This window comes from Rhodofomes roseus, assembly GCF_022264815.1.
Source record: "Rhodofomes roseus strain CIRM-BRFM 1785 chromosome Unknown C8Q71scaffold_13, whole genome shotgun sequence".
Taxonomy (NCBI): Eukaryota; Fungi; Basidiomycota; class Agaricomycetes; order Polyporales; family Fomitopsidaceae; genus Rhodofomes; species Rhodofomes roseus.
The window spans coordinates 514,455-534,473 of NW_025952969.1; the positions used below are offsets into that span (position 1 = coordinate 514,455).

General features: G+C 55.2%; 6 protein-coding genes and 1 non-coding gene across 7 annotated transcripts; 3 read left to right on the top strand and 4 right to left on the bottom strand.

The window, feature by feature from the left end:
- Positions 1-119: 119 nt before the first annotated feature.
- On the top strand, positions 120-3,724 carry C8Q71DRAFT_764956 (DnaJ-domain-containing protein). The gene is made up of 13 exons (XM_047924099.1): positions 120-300; positions 351-505; positions 555-576; positions 630-649; positions 704-762; positions 818-1,039; positions 1,089-1,226; positions 1,288-1,859; positions 1,916-2,071; positions 2,133-2,260; positions 2,320-2,456; positions 3,073-3,202; positions 3,305-3,724. Exons 1-13 carry the CDS (start codon positions 236-238, stop codon positions 3,319-3,321), a joined length of 1,821 nt encoding a protein of 606 aa, XP_047777710.1. The 5' UTR covers positions 120-235; the 3' UTR covers positions 3,322-3,724.
- A 2,097-nt stretch (positions 3,725-5,821) lies between these two features.
- Positions 5,822-7,922, top strand: C8Q71DRAFT_111511 (Gti1/Pac2 family-domain-containing protein). Its single transcript, XM_047916330.1, has 6 exons — positions 5,822-6,126; positions 6,181-6,258; positions 6,316-6,355; positions 6,413-6,495; positions 6,560-6,693; positions 6,753-7,922. The coding sequence occupies exons 1-6, from the start codon at positions 5,999-6,001 to the stop codon at positions 7,559-7,561; spliced, it is 1,272 nt and encodes a 423-aa protein (XP_047777711.1). The 5' UTR covers positions 5,822-5,998; the 3' UTR covers positions 7,562-7,922.
- A 1,658-nt stretch (positions 7,923-9,580) lies between these two features.
- Positions 9,581-12,029, bottom strand: C8Q71DRAFT_764982 (DNA glycosylase). The gene is made up of 8 exons (XM_047924100.1): positions 11,582-12,029; positions 11,437-11,513; positions 11,358-11,379; positions 11,083-11,298; positions 10,743-10,997; positions 10,463-10,685; positions 9,881-10,370; positions 9,581-9,808 (listed from the first exon to the last, which is right to left on the bottom strand). Exons 1-8 carry the CDS (start codon positions 11,957-11,959, stop codon positions 9,745-9,747), a joined length of 1,725 nt encoding a protein of 574 aa, XP_047777712.1. The 5' UTR covers positions 11,960-12,029; the 3' UTR covers positions 9,581-9,744.
- Positions 12,030-12,329: 300 nt separating this feature from the next.
- Positions 12,330-14,069, top strand: C8Q71DRAFT_811863 (SURF4-domain-containing protein). The gene is made up of 7 exons (XM_047926065.1): positions 12,330-12,689; positions 12,752-12,806; positions 12,865-13,106; positions 13,155-13,397; positions 13,455-13,477; positions 13,538-13,579; positions 13,635-14,069. The coding sequence occupies exons 1-7, from the start codon at positions 12,394-12,396 to the stop codon at positions 13,670-13,672; spliced, it is 939 nt and encodes a 312-aa protein (XP_047777713.1). The 5' UTR covers positions 12,330-12,393; the 3' UTR covers positions 13,673-14,069.
- C8Q71DRAFT_t96 lies at positions 14,014-14,085 on the bottom strand. Its single transcript has one exon. It is a non-coding gene; the product is annotated as a tRNA-Glu (tRNA).
- Positions 14,086-14,142: 57 nt separating this feature from the next.
- C8Q71DRAFT_870717 (acyl transferase/acyl hydrolase/lysophospholipase) lies at positions 14,143-16,958 on the bottom strand. The gene is made up of 10 exons (XM_047928329.1): positions 16,561-16,958; positions 16,407-16,503; positions 16,185-16,351; positions 15,855-16,124; positions 15,708-15,804; positions 15,456-15,659; positions 15,287-15,404; positions 15,028-15,237; positions 14,795-15,004; positions 14,143-14,741 (listed from the first exon to the last, which is right to left on the bottom strand). The coding sequence occupies exons 1-10, from the start codon at positions 16,918-16,920 to the stop codon at positions 14,462-14,464; spliced, it is 2,013 nt and encodes a 670-aa protein (XP_047777714.1). The 5' UTR covers positions 16,921-16,958; the 3' UTR covers positions 14,143-14,461.
- Positions 16,959-17,427: 469 nt separating this feature from the next.
- On the bottom strand, positions 17,428-20,008 carry C8Q71DRAFT_709852 (WD40-repeat-containing domain protein; the record flags this gene model as incomplete). The annotated part of the gene is made up of 4 exons (XM_047920708.1): positions 17,428-17,930; positions 17,985-18,870; positions 18,930-19,607; positions 19,676-20,008. The coding sequence occupies 4 exons, from the start codon at positions 20,006-20,008 to the stop codon at positions 17,428-17,430; spliced, it is 2,400 nt and encodes a 799-aa protein (XP_047777715.1).
- Positions 20,009-20,019: the final 11 nt, after the last annotated feature.

A 20,019-nucleotide genomic window follows, 5' to 3' on the forward strand; every position in this document is an offset into this window, starting at 1 on the left:
CTTTAGTACGCTAGACCATAATTGGAAGGTAAGATTGGATTACCCCGCTCTCTATTACGTAATTATCCGCTCCCCGAAGCCGTTGTGGCGTGCCCTCACTGGCAGTTGGCCCGGGCCCGGGTCTGGCTTGTTCTGCGCGCTCAACTGTCGCGCATTTTCGCTCCTCCATCTTGCGTTAAAGAGACCATTGCAAATCGCCGTTGGGAGGGTTGCGAAGGGATCAAATCGCGAACTTATGTCGGGTGTGACCACTGACGATGGCGGCATACCAGGATCTCCCGACGACCGAGAATACCTCTAGTATGTCAACGTGTCATGAGTGCAGCATATACTCGCTGAACGCCCGTCAGCACGGTACTGAATTTGCCAAAGACGGCCTCGGATCAAGAAATACGGGAGCGCTACCGTCAGCTCTCTGTGTTATTCCATCCGGACAAACACCAGGATGAGACCACAAAAGCAACGGCAACTCAACGGTTTTTGGAGGTTCAGAAGGCGTACCAAGGTGCGGAACACAGCAGCGTTACAGGAGTAGTATCATTGATGCGGCATAGTCTTGTCCGACCCCTATAGTCGGTGAATACTTCTGTCTCACTGCTCCTCGCGTCGAGCCGCTCACATCGCGTCAGACGTGCCTATGACCTGCTAGGTTTGCGAATGTTGCTGATATATGCGTCCCCTTGCTAAGCGTCGGTCAGCTCAGGTCCACAGGGTCTACAGGTTATTCGTAAGACCGACCTTACTGACATCCCAGAGGCTGAGGCAAGTCTTTTGAGGGCGATGGACAGCCAAGCTTCGTGTCTTATTATCTCGGCAGCTCGATAATTACCTGCTGCGGTGCAACCGGGAAATGCAAGATGAACGACCCGAGATGCTGTTCAAGTCCGAAAACCGGATCGTTGCTGGTTACGACGCAAGTTCATTGTTTGACGAGGACATTGGCTACTACTCCGATCAAGTCCCTGGAAAGCTAGAACGTTTACGGAACAGGTTTGAAGATATCAGACAAACTGGGTTGACATTCAGGCATAAGTTCCAGGTATGTGCTCGCGCCTTCGCTAGCTCGCTCGCTGACGTGCACCTCGTAGCGGAGAATCAATGACAAGACGTCCATTGTTGTCTCCGATCGGTTGAATGCCCGTCCCGCTAGCGGGCGACCAGGCCCTGTGCGTATCGCACTGCTGGGTACAGTTTCCCATCAGTTTTCGCCGCGTCTGAATTTTGAGGTACGTTATCTGAGTCGCCGTTCTAACTGCCTGTACTTATTACGTGAACGTATACCACCAGGCCACTGTCAGCGTCCTGCAAACGTCTCTTCTATCGACGAAGACAACATACCGAGATGACAACAACACACTCACCTGTCAGGTCCATCCCCCACGTGCACTGTACTGGCTTTTTTCTGGGTTTACCTCATCTCCCGGACCGATGACTCTCGCTTATTCCCGTCGCCTCTCCAGCAAGTCGCCGATGGAGGGGACAGTCATGTTCCAGACAACGTCTGTGGCACCTGCACTGGCCATCATCTTGTCCTCGGCCCGCTTGTTCGACCATACTCCAGAAGCCAATGTCCCACCAGCGTTCCTTGGCGCCAGCCCTCCTCTGCGCCCGCCGTCCAAGTCTGGTCTTGCGATGGGTAGTACATATTGGGAATTGCAGTTCTCGCTGGCGAGCTTGTGGAGCGGGATCAACGCGGAGTGGGGCGTTGTTTTGGCGGAAATTGGCTTGCGACTCAAAACAGGCATTCAGCTGGGGATGGCGGGACTCAGCTGGTCCTTTGGTGGCGAGTGGCGTAGGGGAGAAAATTCTGTCGGGTCCAGTGTTGCCTGTAACCTTGGAGGTGTCACCTTCAAATTTGAGTGAGTCTAATAGACGTACATGTGAGCAAAACACGAAGAGTGACTCAATTTCACAGCATGTCTTATTTGGGGCAGGCCCTCACCCTCCCCATCGTGCTCTCGCATGACCGAGAGCCAGGGCTGGCACTTTGGACCACGGCAATGCCCTCGGCGGCACTTGTCTTGACGTACATTTTGGTCCTTCGTCCACGCCATCGAAGGGAACGCCTTCGGTGCGTTTCATATCCGTCGAGAGCAGTCGCGCTGAACTTACTGTCTGCTTTCGCTGCTCAGGTTCTTCCGAGACGCGCGCCGTGCCTTACACGAGGAGAAAGCTGAGCTCCAGCGTGAGACGAAAGAGACTGTGCATCTGCTTCAGGACGTCGCAAAACGGCACATGGACGCAGAGGGAGCATGCGACGGTACGTGTCTGGATGCCACCTGCTGGGGTGCGAATTCTGATTGGACATGGTTGACCCAGGTCTCGTCATCCTCGAAGCATTCTACGGTCCTCTGGAGCGCGATGAAGCGGCCGAGGGCCTGGATCTGGACGTCACTGTGGCTTTGCAGGCTTTGGTGCACCGAAGTCAGTTGTACATCCCCGGCAGGCGCAGCAAGGTTAGCACCTATTCACTTAAGCATTGCCAATCTTCTTGGCATTTGGATATCGAGTCTCTCTGCTCGACATAACGGGAGGCATCTGCGCCTCCTCTCTCGCCACGACCTTATTCGGACCTTCGACGCGACGACGCTCGGAGGCTTCGGCGGCTTTTTAGCCGTTTAGGCACCGTGCTGCTGACAATGGGCGTATCCGAGCTTCCCTGACAGAACCATGTCACTCGGGTTCTGATGGCTGCCACGCAGTCTTGCCCATCTTCCCTGTACGTCGTGGCGTCGAGCGACAGTGCGCTCAGGTTCTGCTGCGCTCGCGGCTCGACGTACTCCCTCGGCAAGTCCCAGAAACAACGCGCGCCTGTTCGGGCGACGTTCTGTGATCCTTCTTCTGTCGTGGTGTCTTGTCAAGGGTGACATCGGTCAATGAAGCGCGTTCCAATGTTCACTCTCAGGTTATCAAGCCGCACGCAGAAGCATATCACTTGTCCGTGTGACCAGTGCGTCTGCTAGTGTTCGGCGAAGGTTATGCGGTTATGCCTCGCTTCTGCAGAAAGCTGTTGCCATCGCAATCCATTGTGCTCCATGATCAACCATGACTAACATCTCCGATGCACCCTAGGCTGGCCTCCAGGGGTTCTATGACCCTGTCCCCGGGGTGGCAAAAGTGCTCCGAATCCGATACACATTCCGAGGGTCTCTGCATTATGCAGAGATATCGGATTGGATGCCCGTGGTGCTGCCTTTGGAAGGTACGTCGCTCCGCATCTTTCCTTCGCACGTCACTCTTGACCCGCGAGGCTAATTGGCGCTTGAACCTTCGTCGAATGTCGGCCATGCTCGGCGGTCTGTAGAACATCTTGTTGATTGACCGCGACGCCGGTAGCACGGGAAACCTGGTTGGACAAAATCCGAATGTGACAAAAGAAACTGCGCCTGACGCAAACAATAGTGGCACCATGCGCTGGCAAGACCTCACCCACGACTCTATCTAATAATATACGACACTCCTACGACGCTAATACATGTTCTATAGTGACTAATCGCAAAATCGCCCTTACTCTCCACTCTCGGATTTGCCTGCTTATCACAAGCAACCGCGAAATGTGCGAGAGGCCATATCAATGCTACCCTAGCGGCCGTCCTGAATGTCTCTCGCATCACATGTGAAGCAGTTCGTCGGCAATACAGTGGCCTCCCAACGCTTGGCTCGCTCCGCGATGATGTCGGTGGGCATGTTTAACGAACCTGCCATACTAGCTGCCTTTGAGGGCTGCCCTGCCTAATGCACTATATGAGATTGAGCCCGGAATCTAGCCGCGAGTAGCCTTAAGGGGGCGTCGCCGTCGATACGGATTGCTGCCGCCGGTGCACACGACAACGTGCTGTGCATGTATGGCACAATAGCTCCATTGGAGAGGGTGTCAATACGACTTCAGGGTCACTACGCGTCTGTACTCGTTCTCGTGGCCGCCCGCCCGGAGATCGTCTGCAATTGCTCTTGTACGTGCGCTTGTTCTTTTTGCTGATGTGACGTCTGAAGGTTCTCATTCTTCTATCTGCTCTAGAGCTCGGATGCCACGACCACCATAATGACTACCAAAGTAGTATCAAAGAGGTAGAACGCCGTCTCCTGAGAATATCAGCAGACTCGCGGCATACCAGAACGAGTCGCCGCGATCATGACCTCATCCCCGTGGACGTCTACCAGTCAAGACTCTCGGGCCTCCACACACCCACGTAAGTGAAATTAACCGGTATAACCACCGGTCGGTAGTTTGATGTCTATCCGCACAAGTTGCGCACAAGGGTAAGTATTAACTACACTCTTCGCAGATCTGGAAGAGCGCTGCCGTAATTGTCCGAGTTCCGTTCTCACTACCGCGGCGGTTGAGCGCCATTAGGACGAGCACCTGTCATGGATTCATGCGCCGCGGACTCTGCCTTTGGAAAGGCCCGTTGAAGCGGGTCTGATGCTCGCTGAAGCTCTACAAATATGAAGGTCTGGTAATGGTGTTGCTCTCACAATCATGTCCTCCATGCGACGCCACGCTTCGCGCGAGTGGAATCTCCGGGTTGACCCTTTCCCGGAGCCTGGATGCTCATCGCTCTACGGATTCGCGGGAGCTCCGCTGCCAAGTTTGCTGTTCAGAGTGCGTATTATTAACGATGTACGGTCCATGTGAGGGCTCGAGTCCTCGTTCGCTTGTCTTCTCCCGCGATGCTCGCCGGCTGTCGAAAGACATGCATCTTGAAGTGACAAACGTGGCGTTAGCGTGGTAGTACATTGTACGTGATCTGTCATACGTGTCGGCGTTGTGATAAAGTTCATGGCTCTTTTCCCTCACCCGCTTCCTTTCCGGTGTGCTCCCTTACTTCCTGTACTATCCTCAGACGCACAAAGCGGCCCGTTGCAGAGGTCGAAGAAGCCCCGGGACGCGAGCAGTGGCGTCGTTCTGATACGGCCCTGGGTTGACCTCTCAAGAGTTCCCTTTGCGTGCTAGCACCGATGATCTGCATTGGTGGGTATCTCAATTGGTGGGCGCGCTGATTGTACAGGATGGCGGAGTTAGAGGCGGGCGCACTTTGTACGCCGCCCATGGCCCGCTAATTTGTCGTACCCCACGCTCAATCTTATCACAACCTTGCTGGTGTCGATTAGATTGAGTGCAGCGCCCCGAGCGCGCGAGCCTGATTAGGGCGACAATTCGCGGGAGCATTGCGGCAACGATCGCGATTCGCCCCTCGGCGGAGGACGACAAGCTGACATCCATTCCGGTGGAATGTTTTATCAGTAGTCAATCTGCGACTAAGCCTCGTTAGTCACGCAGGGGTCGCTGCGGCATGCGCCAGTGGCCTGGGCTCCTGGCAGCGGCTATCAGACCATCACAGGGCGATGTGATTAGAGTTCCCGGTAGGGCGCGGAAATTCGCTCTGGAGACCTCCGAAAAAGATGAAGGAGAGGGGGACAGCGGCAATCAGTCTGTGCACATTGGCTGGCAATGACACTCGTGCCTGCCAAATAGCCTGTGTGGGGGCTTCGGTGTCTGGAACTCGGAAGTAAGTGTTTGCGGACGGTGCAATCTCGACAATTGCGGCTAGTGCAGCCGGCTGGCCCCCGAATGTTCTACGGCGTGTGCAGCCGAGGAGGGATTCTGGGGAGTGCGAGTGGAATGGGACTCGGTACGTTGCGAGGGGCGCACAGGCCTGGCCGACCGCGGCAGGGGAGGCGGCAGGCGGGGTTGGGTGGGAGCGAGTCTGAGTGACTGATCTGTTATGTACGATTTCATTCCCCGATCTTCCGGAGCGGCCCATTTGTATTATGTCCATGCGGTCAACTCTATACAAACTCAATCGCATCTCCCCAGATTCGGGGATCCCCTGCGCCTGCGGTTAAGTTAGGCTCTGCAGCCTGCCACCCTCTGTTGTTCCACACCTCTGCGCTAAATCAGCGCTACGTCCTTCGTATATATAAACCCTCCCCCGCCGTGCTTCCCCCCTTTGGACCCCCCACACCCTGCCTCTCTGACATACACTCACACCGTACCATGCAGCAGCCCACTCTCCAAAACATGCGCATCCGCTCCACGCGCGATGCATGCCAAATATTCTACGCCGTCGCAAGAAATGTCCTGCGCATGACCACCCACCGCCTCGACGCGGAAGAGCGCCGAGCGTAAGCAGTCCATCCCACCTGTTGTAACTGAGATTCACCGTGAGTCGCATGCAGAATAAAATCCGGCAACGTCTACGTCTGGGAGGAACGTTGCGCCAACGCCGAAGCCACCGGTATGGGCATGGAGCGATGGTCAGTGGCTCATCCAATATTTTATCTTCGATATCCGCTGAACGGCGCTTCGTGCAGGACTGACGGCATGGGCTGGGGGCCCAGTCGCGTCCGAGACGTGAGTGCCGTCGGCTTCGCTGTTACAGATGCCGTTGAGCTGAAGATGATATGCTAGGACTTCCTGTTCTATCACCAGCGCGAGAACGGTCTCAACGAAGACTCGGGCCACCCCTCCGCGCGGTGGACCACCATGATGAAGTGGGACACCCTTGCCTCATACCTCCGTTACATGGTCTGATGAACTTTGACTTCCCTGTCCTAGGGGTCGCGATACTCGCGGCGGAAAGCCGGCATTCGCCCGCTCGGACGCTGAACGCCTTATAAAGCAAACATACAGCGTCCACGTATCCTTGCCCGAGGACAGACCGCGAGGTGTCACTCGGAAATGGCATCTTAGTAAGTACAGCGCCGGCGTCCTATGTCGAAGCGGTGCTCATCGCAACCCACGACTATAGCCGCATACTTCAGCCAGACCACTCTGGATAGTCTGGGCACCATCGATGACATCCCCAACGTGGGGGATGTACCTGCGCCGGAAGGTTGGTTTCGTAGTGCTCGCGCCAGCAAGGGGAAACGTGCGGAGAATGGGTCGGGCGATGAGCTCGTCTCTGCTCAGGACCCATGGGGCCTCGGATTCCAACCTCCCCCGAACCATGGGATGTCTCAGTTCCCCGTTGAGCCCGCCTTCGCCGTGCAAGGCATGCAGTTTGTCGGGCCTGCCTCAGCCGGTAACGTACCGCACGCTGCGTACACCTACGGCCCTCGCCAGACGGTGCGTGTCGACTACCAACCTGTCGCGGGTACAAGTGTGCAACCCTACGGTGCCTCCCAACCCGCGGGACGTCCACATCTGCCGACATTGCAAGACAGCGGCCTTAAATCCTACCGCGACCCGTCCCCGCTGAACTTCACCTCCTCCAACTCAGCGTCGTCCTCGTCGGACTACGACGCCTCACCGCGCCTGCCCTTTGCGTCCCCTCTCACGCCGCCGCCTGTCAACACGCGCACCAAGGCCGTCGTGGTCCAGGCTGAGCGATCGTCGGGCGGACCGCGTGACCTCGTTCCGCTCGATGTGCTGCAGGCTGCCTCGCGCATACCGCGCGACCCCGTCGACGAGCAATTTTTGCGGAAGCTGTCCAAGTCGAAGACGGGCAGCCGGGACGTGCCCCGCTCGTTCGCTGGGTCGCCGCACCAGAGGCTCGGCGCACCAATCCTCGACGGTGAAGACATCAAACCCCGCATCCCCTTGCAAGCGGAGTGGTGAAAGCCGCGGGTGTCGTGCGCGCGCGCCTCTCCGAAGGACCCTCAAAATTTGCCCCCTTGTTTACAATATTCGTAATGGTTAACGGACGCTGAAGCATAACGCTAGCTATACCCCGCATATGTACATGTACTATACAGCATGTATCCTCCCTGTAACTCGCTCTGACATCGCAGTGCTCTCGAGGACACTTCGCTCTTCCGTGTCGCTCCGCCCACGCTATGCATGTGCTCCTGGCTTTCACCGCATCCCCCTTCAATCCCCCTTGCCCTGCAAGCTCTACATGACTACGTTCCGTACCTGCCTAATGTGAAGGGGCGAAAGGCTGATCGACCCTGACTCGGTCCGGGAGACGCATGGTCGGATGAATAGCATTCTACGATCAGTGGACACTTCACCGCTTCTCCGTGCGTGTACGTACACCCCTGGCCGTTGCCGTGATCTGAATAACCTTTCCTTCCGCCCAGCGGTTATGTTGCTTGAATACCGCTGGTGTACCATCTCGTACGATATAGATCCGCCGCGAGCCTTGAGACTGATGGGCGGTGCGCGGTAGGGGGTTCCTCCTCTCCGAAGGTAGGGTATATCACTACTGCGCTGCAGTTTCTCACTGTTCGTGAGTAGCACACGATGGGGTAAGTCCAGCTGCATGGTGATTAGCTCACTGCGAGGCTCGAAGCGGGATCGCGGAAGTCACCAGACTGGAATCATAGGGGTATGTGCTGCCCATAACTCCGGATATGCTCATGATTTTGCATCCGCCCTGAATTCTTGCAGTAGATGCCATATGCATGTTCTGGACCCGCCTGCGATTGGGGCCTTGGGTTTATGCCCCTTTGCCGACTTCCGCTCCCGATCTTGGTCGATGAAGACTCGGACGATGATGTCCGCCGTCCGCCGGAGGCCCTGGCCCATCTCACCAGGTCTCTTGGTCAGCAGTGCCATTGTGACATTGTCGCGCATAGCATACTTACGCGAGGTGGTACTGTATGGGCAGACAAGGTTTCCTCCCGTCCACCGCTGGGATCTTCTCTCTGATCCAGACTTCCCGGCGGCACTGATTCATCGGGTAATCTGCCGGTTATTGCCAGGCTTCTCCGCGATCACCCGCTTGCTCGAAGCTCGGATCGCGCACCCGCTCTCCTGGGTTCCATACGTAGCATCGGCGAGCACCCCCGGGAGGGAACCCTCTCTCCATGAAGTGGGCCTGTTCCCGTTGACAGTACATGCCGTGATTCAGTGGGCATATCAGCTAAGTGTTCAACATGTTATTCAGTGGTTTGATGATATGTTGGCAGGATCGCGATCGTGGCATTGTCCTACCGCGAGCAGTCAAGATCGCTCAAACTGGTCTCACCGTGCGCATGCGTTTGTTCTAGAGTTCTAGACCTAAGGTTAACGACGGATGTTCCTTTTGTTCGGCATGGCGCACTGGCGCTGGACGCCGCATCCAGCCACTGCATTGTTCTGGTGACGGAAGCAAACGGAGGTTAGGCAATTCGTCAAGAATGGAACGAGAAGTTCAATACGAACCTTGTAGCGTGTCCACTTGTCGCCCATATGTGACGCGGCGTAGAGACTAGAGTGGGTTGAACCCGCAAACGTGTTGGGCCCGTCTGAGCTGATTTCGAGCGAAGGCGAGGAACTTGGGAATATTCTTCCTTAAGTCCTTGCCAAAGCGCTCATAGACAGTGAACAAACTGCGGTCGTGGCTCGGGTAACTCCTTCCGAGCCAGGCCTGTTCCAAGAGTCACTCAGCGACGCTCGGCGCTATTCAGTACTATAGTACTATCTACACCGCACTTCTGCAGAGCACCCCCTTCTGGGAAGCAGCTCTGCGAGAGGGACGACACGCTCGCAGGGTCGGGTTGTTGGCAGAGACAGAGCAGGATGCGGAGTGCAAGGACAGCCATATGGCCGACCATCGCTTCACCTCTGGACTCTCATCTCACATCTCCGAAGACACCAGCTGAGATGCGGAGTTGTTGCATCTTAAGTCAGGGTCGGTGCATGTTCGTACTGCCGTTATGACCGGATCATGATAGTCAAGGACGGCTAGCATCCCCTTGAAATCTCCTCCATCTGTACATTATTGTGCGTACCATCCACGAAAGGGTGCATACATGCTTGTCGCTGCTTGGCAGAACATTTCGTCCGCGCGGTGTTCGTCAACACATGGCCAGGGATCAGCTGACATTCCCCCACAGCTTACGGGTCTGATTCCAGACCTTGAGGACTCCGGTGCCAATGCTATGTGAGAATAGAAAGGAAAGGTCAGTCCTATGATCCGCGCCTGAACTGCTCAGGACGAAGTGCACCCACTTAGCGTTGATGACGTCGTCCATGGGCATCCACATCGCCTGTACGGGCGCCTCAGAATGGAGAGCCTTAGGCTGTCCGGCCTTGGACGGAGCCTTCCGTACCTTAGACGACTTCTTGCCATCCGCATTGACTGCGCGCTTAGTAGGACCGCCGACCGGTGCAGGTAGGCTTAGCGGTGCCAGGCACGGAGGCTCAGCGCTGCCACCTTCCAAAACGACCCACTGTATCCGATACGTCTTCTTGATGTGGGAGAAAATGTGGATGACATCGCCGGCAGGAGCAACCTTCACGATCCGCAGTGTGCTCGAGCCTTCCGAGCTGGAAGATGCCTTGTACGTCTGATCTGCCGAGGTTCTTGCGGCATATTGCGGGAGTGGAACGGCGAGGATGCCAGACAAAAGCGTGTGTGGTATCTCGATCTGTTCTGCGGACGTCGTAGTCACAGGGACATTGGACGCGGTGGGAAATTCGTGCAGGCCGGCCAGAAGACCTATTCGTAGGAGGCCGGTGGGCATCAGCACGGCCCACGCAGCAGATAGTCGTTCGAGATGCAAGAGACCAGAAGAGATGCAGCTGACTCACCGCCTTCTGGACGCCGAACTAGCAAGAACCACCGCTCGCCATCGGCGTGGTGACGCCACTCGATAACGTTCACGATGTCTAGTTCTTCTCGGGATTTCTTCTTGACTACTTTCATCGGGAAACTCGTCACCGGGCTGCCAGCCGACAGCGGTTCGCATAGCGCACAAAGTTCCTCGATATCTCCTACTTGGTCTTCACCGTTCGACGCCCCGGATCCCGGCGCCTGAAGGCGAGTTAACAGCTTATACCTCGTGCGTGCCATGTGTGCCGTCTGCCCTACCTTCGTGTCTGAAGCGCTCTGCAATTTGTATGCGTGGCACCACGGCCTCACGGGACAGGAGGAACACTGTGGATCACGAACCTTGCATACAGTGGCTCCCAATTCAATCAGGGCCTGGTTGAGGTCTCCCGGACGCGTGCAGCCGTCTACTAAGTCTGTCGCTCCACCCCAAAGGAGATCAAGGGTCTGTTTCCCCTTTGGCGGTGCATGGAGTGCCAGTAGACGGCTGAGAAGCCTGTGCACGTTCCCGTCTAACTAGAAGCAGTGAAGCAAGGTGTCCAACGCGCCGAGCGGAGTTGTTGTTTGAATAGGCACCAAGCTTGAAACAAGTTGAACTCACAACAGGGACACACTGATTGTATGCAATTGAGGAAATAGCTCCAGCACTATACCTACCGATTCCCGGTATGTGCGTCTCCAAGTCTTTTGCGTTATCGGGCAGGCGGCCGTCGAATTGCTCTACGACCTTTTTGGCACCACTCAGTAGGCGGGCGGCGCGCGAGTAGTAGCCTAAGCCTTTCCAGAGGCCATTGACGGTCTCAATGTCGGATGCTGCCTGTCAGTCCAGTCAGCAATGAGAACGGTCAGTCAGCAGCTTTTGCTCCCGGCACGTACTAAATCCATGATTGTCGGGAACCTTGTCAAGGACAGTTTGCGTCAGACCACAATGATCCTAGCGACGCATCTAACGTACTTTGCCATCCACCTATTATAGTACGGTATCACGGTGTTGACTTGAGTCTGTTGAAGCATGATCTCGGAAATCCACACCTGGGAGAACACAGGATACCGCGCGTGAGTTTCCACACCCCGACATGCTGCATACGGGCTAGGTTCACCTCATAGGCCCTCTGTGCGCGTTCATCGGCATTCATACTTGGGTGATAAGGTTTCCGCCATGGCATACCCCGGGATTCATGTACCCCTTCATACCATCCGAGCAATGCTTCTCGAATAGGCACAGGTTCGGCCACGACGTGTATAGCAGCTGGGTGAGGTGGCCCTGATGCTGTTGCAGGTATAGACGTATCTTCAAGCTCGTCTTCTGGTTCTTCGGTATCAAGCTTCGCGCGTTTCGTTCTGGCCTTCTTGATACTTGTAACGCGTTTTGTTCTCTTTGCTTGCGTCGTGGCAGACGTCTTGGACCCTGGTTCGTGTTCATCGCTGTTGGCGTCACTGTACTCGCTGTCAGATGATACGACGCGTTTTCTGGCCATCTCTGGTGAAGAGGCAAGGTTCCCGGGTATCGCTGTTCGGGTCGCGTTCGCGGTGGTGGCTGATGTTCGGAATTAAAGTGCAGACGCTGAACGCGTCTACGCGTAAGTTGTAACGCGCCACTTGCGCGCCTGACTGCTCCTACGCAGTACTATCATAACTTAATAGGTGCAAACCAAGCAAGTCATTCAGCCCACGTTTCGGCGAGCTGCGAGGTCGCAGAAATTTCGCTGGAATGAGGATGCTGTGCAGAACGCAAGCAGTGGAAATGAGCGTGTATTGGAGACATACCGCGCCGCTGTAACAGCTCATCAAGTGGCCATCAAGCCGGAGGCGGTGCACCAGGAATGGCATTCAAGTTCCCACGGGCGTGACACGTCGCCCCGCGCCTTGCTCGTCCGCCAACTCGTCTTTTCTAACCTACTCCCATCTCGCCATGTCTGCTCGTATTTCTCTCGCCCGCCCGGCGCAGGCTACCGGTGGCTACACTCCTGACCCTCATGGCTTTGGCAACTCACGACCCTCGAACGGCTACAGAGCCGCAAATCCTGACGACCCACTCGAGAAGCTACGCGCATTCGCTCAGACGGCGGAGGAGAACATCGACATCTACGCGCAGCCTCTGAAGCCCCATCTGCCGGCGATAGGCCGGTTTCTGATTGTCATCACCTTCTTGGAGGACTCCCTACGAATCATAACACAATGGGGTGACCAGCTGTGGTACTTGCAGAAGTACGTGTGCAGACGCGTATATGCATTGGCTGTAAAGGCTAATACTTATGCTTGACGTTCAGACACCGTCATTTCATCTGGGGCTTCTCACATCTCTTCCTGTTGATTAATGTGGTCGTAAGTGGACGTGACAGCTCCGTCTTGATGAAATGCAGACGCCTCGGAATCTTGTCAGACGATGCTTGTCGGGTCAGGTGCTATCATCGTGAAGAAGCACTCTGAGTATGCTGTTGGCGGTCTTCTCGGGGTCGTAGTCATGCAGGCGTTCGGATACGGGCTCATTTTCGACCTCAACTTCTTCCTCCGCAACCTGAGCGTGATCGGTGGTCTGCTCATGGTCTTCACGGACTCGATGTACACGCGCAAGAAGATCTTCGCCGGCCTCCCGTCCATTAGCGAGACCGACCGCAAGAAATAGTGCGTGTTCTGTCTCGCCTACGTCTTGTGAAGCTGACACTGGGACAGCTTCCTGCTCGCCGCTCGTGTGCTACTCATATTCCTGTTCCTCGGCTTCATCATCCGGGGACAGTGGAGCATTGGTCGTGCGATCGTATCCCTCGTCGGGCTGGGAGCATGCATCATGGTCGCGGTGGGTTTCAAGGCCAAGTGGTCCGCTGCTTTCCTCGTGATTATTCTGTCCGTCTTCAACGTGTTCATCAACTCCTGGTGGAGCGTCCACTCCGCTCATCCCCAGAGGGACTTCCTAAAGTGAGTTTAGCTTATGATTGCTGCAGCGTCTCCTTGCTGATAGACGTTTTCCACCAGATACGACTTCTTCCAAACACTATGTGCGTATCGAGTGCCTCGGCGTATGTACGTCGTAGACTAACCAATTTCTCTCGTACCAGCGATCGTCGGTGGCCTGATCCTTCTGGTCAATATGGGCCCGGGTACGTCATCTCATGGGGTTCGACACTGCTTGTGGCTAACCCTCGTCTAATATAGGTGGTCTATCCGTCGATGAGAAGAAAAAGACGTACTAGATTCTGCCCGCGTGGTATGGTCCAGTGCGCACACGATATGGGAAGGAAGGAGCGTCCCTTAGCAGGGTGCAGGTCGAGGCCGGCGGACGGATGGTAATACTGGATTGGAGCGGTCTCACGGTGTATATGCAACGACCGAAAACCTGGCTTTCACGGATCCCTTTACTCTTTACCATTAATTTATTCGATGATGACATGGCAGCTATCTGAGGGATACAGATCATAGCATAAGTACATTGTTGCGACTTAATCTGGCCGATTCAGAAGTCTGGATCATTGCACTGACTCGATACTATGAGTCGATACTGACCGATGAAAGCCAAATGAAAGCAACAAAAATATTCCGACACGGGGAATTGAACCCCGGGCTATCGCGTGAGAGGCGATAATGTTAGCCACTACACCATATCGGATCTTGTAGCTGTTTACAATATTTTGATATTGTTGATCGACGGACCTCAATCCGACCCTTTCCCAACCATTTCCCTTGAAGGTTGAAACGTTGACGGACTACTACTACATTGCAAGTACGGCACCTGAAGCTTGAAGATCGACTGCGACAGCGACATACAATCAGGCCTATAATACGTCTGAAAGCAATCTTGCTGAGCAAGCCTCGACTTTCGCTTCCCCGTACCTCAGATACTCCTCTGTGAGTGACACGATAGGCTGTCCGAGCTTCTCGTGGTCGTCTAGATGGAATGCAACCTGTCCACCATATGCCTTCCAAGGGATCCACCGTCAGGCTTTATAACCAAGAACATCGCGATCGACCCTGTCAATGGCATGTCAACGCACCTTCACGTCCCAATCTTGCTCTGACACGAGCTCTCCCATGTCGAAGCGGTGATAGGCACCAGGCCCGCAAAGCAAACCTGCCTCGTAATGTTGGCTGGATGAGCTCGTTGGGAGCGACAAGAGCCGTAAATTATTTTTGACACTTGTGGGCTTGAACAACCAGGTGACCCCCTTGGGGAAGGCGATATCGGGATTGCCTCCGGTGCCGATGCTCACGAGGCAGCAAACCTGACGAGCGGGGCCAAAACACAGGCGCGATTCAGTTATCAACCTGAGAATGTGTGACCATCAACAGAATAACTAATATTTCTGCGGTTTACGCACTGCAATACTGGGTTGTTATATCCGAACCCACCGTCCATGTACTTGTAGCCGTCCAGCTCGATGGGTGCAAAGTACACAGGTGCTGCGGTGGTCGCTCTTGCTGCCTCCCAAATTTTGTAATCGGCCAAGGATGGATTGACTTCGGGGTTGTCGTATGTACGAAGATGAGTCACTCTCTTATTGTTGAGGTTCTGGGAGTGACTTTGCACCCTGTGCGTCTGTCTCGCATGCACTCCTCTGGATTATTGAGTTCAAAATAATCCTCTACAACTTTCTTGACGGCGTTCTCGAATATTCGTGCATTATACTTTGTCCCAGACTTGAGCATATTAGTAGTCTGGGTGATGCTGGTGGCACCGAAGATTTCCCTAGAGAGTTTCTGGTAGACATCTATACACTGCCCAATTGTCATTCGCAAGCGGCCAAGCATGATCGCGATCAAGCTGTTCTGTGGTGTATGTGACGGGTCATTGATGAAGCTTATCCACTCACCCACCAGTGCTAGTTCCTGCCATCATATCAAAAACCTCGCACGGACGAGCATTCTCATCGCCACGAAAGAGCCTTTGCAAGATGTGGAGGGACGATATGCCGCGCACGCCCCCTCCGTCTGCATATGGTCAGTCATGTACATTTGGATACCTCGTAGCGGGTTACTCACCAAGAGACAGCAGGCGGAGAGGGCGACCTGCAACACCATAACCTTGATCTATGCGGAGTCGCTGCGCAAGAACCTCCGCTTCAGTACTTTGCGTATCATCGGGGAGTGTTGATAGTAGCTGATTCCGGATGTCTTTGTTTGTTCTTGTGACAATATTCCAGTCAACCGTAGGTTGGAATTCAGTACGCAGCCTCTTCTTGTAGCCTACACGTTCATCAATAGGCAAAACTCGCAGATAAGAGGCTATAGTACTTTTGTTCGAGACATGTACGACTAGGCGTCCTTCCTTTGCATGATTTTGGCTGCCTTCGAAGCGAGCACATACACGCACACCGATGGCATTACCGGACTGCCGACGAACAAATGAATGGCGAGCTGAGACGATCATAATATTCATACCTGTAGAAAGCTGAACAGGTTATCGGCACGCGTGAACAGTCTCCCCTCGTCGTTCGCACAATCCACATGTTCCGTGTTCAGGTGGTGACTGACCCAAACCAGCTCACGGCCGTTCATTATTTTCGGATGTTTCGAATCTGGCTTCTCAAGCACGGCAATATCGAACCAGCTACACTGATTGGCGGGAGGGAAGCCAGCAGAGCCTTGTTGACGAGCAGAAGTGTACAGACGGAGGTCTCTGATACGATTGAGGAGATCGGCATTGAAGGCCTGTATGTAAAGCTATAGTCTCAGCAGGCGCACGAGGGGTACTCAATGACATGCACCAACGGGAGTTGTGAACCACGTACGGGAGTACACTTTAGCATCGGCGGCTTCGACGAGGCAAGCATGTGTAGCCGTCACAGTCACAGTGTAGACACCATTTAGAATATGTTTAGGCATGATGGGAGTGTTGGAGGTACACAACGTCCACAACGTCGGGGAGACTAGATCGACTACAAATTCGTTGTAGTCAATCATATGAGAATACAAACGGCAGCATTTACTTACCCTTCTTGAGGACATTCGCTGTTAATGTGCCTCCAGATGCGAAATTCCTCGAAAGGACGTGCTGAGCGCAGATGCGCACTCCAATACAGTTGCCAATCTAGTAACATGAAGCGCGTTGTTGTGAGGGTCACAAGAAGACAGAAATCTGACCAACCCCTACTTCGTTGAGGATCTCCCGACGACGATCGAAGATAATACCGAAGTGTCTGGCGATGCGGCGATGCGAATGCAGTACGTTAAAGTGTGACGTCCATACCAGTTCCTTGCCGTCTTTGACGACTGGCTGCGTCGCGTGCTTGTCCTCAAGAATACAGAGCTCGAACCATGTGCATAAGGCATGATTTGGAGCATCCTGCGAGCCTTGGTCGTCGTGCGAATCTGTCCAGAGCTGAAGCTGTATCGCCCGACGACAGAAATCGTGATCAAGTGGCTTCGTCTTGAACCACAGCTTCTTCTCGACGCCACAGGCGACCCCTTCTGAAGTAGATTGTGCCAAAAGTACCCTCTTGGACATGCCGAAAGTGGGACTGCTATGGGAAGAGATACGACACGGCTCTCCTAGCGGGGTTGTATCAGTACGGCATATATACCGGTCCAGGTGCACACGATTCTGGCCGGTATTACCTCAGCGAAGATAGCAGATGAGGTATTTGAATCAAGAATCAGGCAGAAGAAGACGCCAATATACATAGCATGAGGCGCAAATGATTGGTCGGCAGAGTCGCCGATGGGATTCAGTAGCACTGCCTACGCCGAGTGTATCTCAAGCGGCTCATGCGGAGTGCTGGCCTAGGTATTGCCTAGGTACATGCAGGTACATGCAGAGAGATAGCCCCCGCTAGGTGCGTACGTTTGGACTTCTTTGTCTGGATGATGGCCGGGCGAACGCTCTGGGTACCTACGGCCATCGTCAATCCAGCGCAACTGCAAGCTCTATGATATAATGTCCCACCAGTTGGGCTGTTCATGATACGCAGAAACTGTACGACGTACAGGGTGAAATACACAGCGAGGATTGCATTCATCCCCGCCTGAACGTATTTTTACTTCCGCTGCGCATGCCTTTGCGTCGCTGAGTCCTTCCCCGCCGCTCGGTTTCACTGAGCTCGTGTTCAGGGTCTTCTCCGCCTCGTTCCATTCCAGCGCCGAACGTCTGAACGCCCTTCCTTTTCGCCTCCTTCCCAGCCTTGGCTGTGACGCGGCTCGAGCCATCCATGTCTTCATCAGAGTCATATGCGCCTGAAAACCGGGAAACAAACGACACTTCCATGCCACCATCGCCCGTCTGACGGACATCTGTGGCGTCTGCCCGCCCCTTGCCCTTGCCCTTCCCGGCGAGAGACGATCCGGAGCGCCGTTGACCAAAGGTCGCACTCCTGTCCGTAGAGCGGCCCACTCCAGATGCTTGTGCATGTAAGGGCACGAGGTTGACTTTTGGTTGACGCTGATGTGGTCGCGAGCGAGGCTGCGAACGTGCCGAATTTCGCGCAGCCAAACGGGCGCGGATGTCGTCTGTCCAAAGCTCTGCGCACGGTCAGTGAGCACATACCGTTGACGAGACCGACTGGGACGACATACCTCCCGCAACGTCACTGTCCTGGCTCTCCTCGCTCTCGTTCCCACTTTTCTCGCTCTCACTCAGCCCGTCTGACGAGCTCTTGTCGCTCTCTTCTTCCTCGGCTTCGACTGCTGTCTTCGTCCTTCCGTTCTTCCCTGCAGCCTCACGAGTCTGCCGCTGCGTGGCCGCTGACGGGTTGAGCAGCGCGTACTCTCGGGTGCTCTCGTCTACCTGGAATTCAGGGTTCTCGAAGAGCGCGGCGAAACGTGGGTCATTAAGCAGACTCGGCTTCTCCTGAGGAGCCTTGCCGTCAGCCTCACTGCCCTCCTCGTCCACGTCCATCGCATCACCCTCGCCATCCGCATGCGCTACCTTCCTCGCCCGCTTCCGCTCCTCCCTCTTCTTCTCACGCTCCTCCTCCTTCCGGACCTTCTCCGCCAGCGCCTTGTTCACCTTCACGCCCGCAAGCGCGTTCTTCGGCGCACGGATCCTGCTCTCCGCGAGCTTCTCCATCTTCTCGCGGACAACGCGCTCGCGCTGCTCCGCGTAGACGTATGGGTTGGCGATGACACGCGCGGTATCGTAGAGCGCGAGTGAGACGAAGTAGCCGTGCATGTACGGCTTGAGCGCGGGCGTGCCGACGAGGTGGTCCAACCCGAGGCTCGTGAGCTCGTCGCGCGTGACGAACTTGTAGTCCTTGTAGGCGGTGCGCGTCGTCTGGTCTTCCATCTCCTCGGTGAGGTTTTCGAGGAAGCTCGCCCAGCGAGGGGCGGGTCCGAGTTGGGGGATGAGGTAGGTAGTCATTTGGATGCCTTCGTTGGCGAGAAGTAGGAGGCCGCTATTCGGTACGTGATGGACGTCGTTGATGTCCGCAGCAGGTGTGATCGAGGCGAAGTTGGTCTCCGGCTGAAAAAGACGAGTGTTAGCCAAAAAGAGGTTCCGAGGAAATGCGATCACAGACGTACCGCATCTTTGTCCCAGATTTTGATGACCTTCTTGTCCGCACTCAACACCAGCCCGTCGCCTGCCATCCGACTGCCGCCCTCTATCCATGCGACGTTCTTCACCGGCAGACCATAGCCTTGGTCTTTCATTGCCAGTGGTCGAGCGGATCGGATGTCGTAGAGCAACGTGTGGCCGGACGACGTACCAATCGCGTAGGACAATCCGTCTGCTCGGGATGAGATTGCAGTGACCGAGAGTGACTGAGCTGCGCCATCGTCTATACCCGGTAGAGCGGGCACTGCCGCGCCTATGGGCAGCAGCCTGTCCTTCGGCAGTCTGAGGATACCCACTCGGGCCCGCGACCGCGGATCCCAGAACTCAACGGTGCCATTCCCTTCTACGCCGAAGCCGAATAGTTGGTGCGCCGGATTGATGTCAATGGTGTTCACGCCTGCAATTGCCTCGCCGCCTTCGCCCTGTAGTAGTAGAGGGCTCATGAAACGACCTTGGTCTAGATTGAGACGGAAGATCTCTGGGCCTGAGGCCGCGAACAGAGCGTCGCACGAGGGGAAATGGTACGCAAGTGCTCGCCCGAAGCGAGGTATTCGTGTGCGGTAGTGAAATCCGCCTTGCGTGTGTAGCTCTATAGAGCGGTCGTTTTGGAGGTGTATGCTTTTGGTCCAGTCATCCGACAACATCTAGCCCAGATATATGCGTAGATTAGCACCAGCAATATACAAATCCACGCCTAGGAGGACTTACTCACAACGAAGTCGACGTTCTCCGCATCAGTATGCCGCTCAAACTTGAGCGACAACTGGTCTAGGTCCCAAACCCGTATCTGCGGCTTATACGTGCCAGTTGCAACGGCATGATGACCATCCCTCGTTGTTTTCACTCGGTTACTCGCCTCGGGGAACTCGAAGTGCTGAATGAGCTCGATGGTCGACTCGACCTGCTCCCTGACAGCGCCGCGCTTTCCCTTACCTTTGACTGCACGTTTCCGTGTCAGCCAGTCCGGTAGCGCAGAAGATGACCCAGAAGCTGTGCCATTGACGGTGTAGACTTTGACTGCCGTAGGATCCGCGAACGCGACCATGTCTCCAGCGC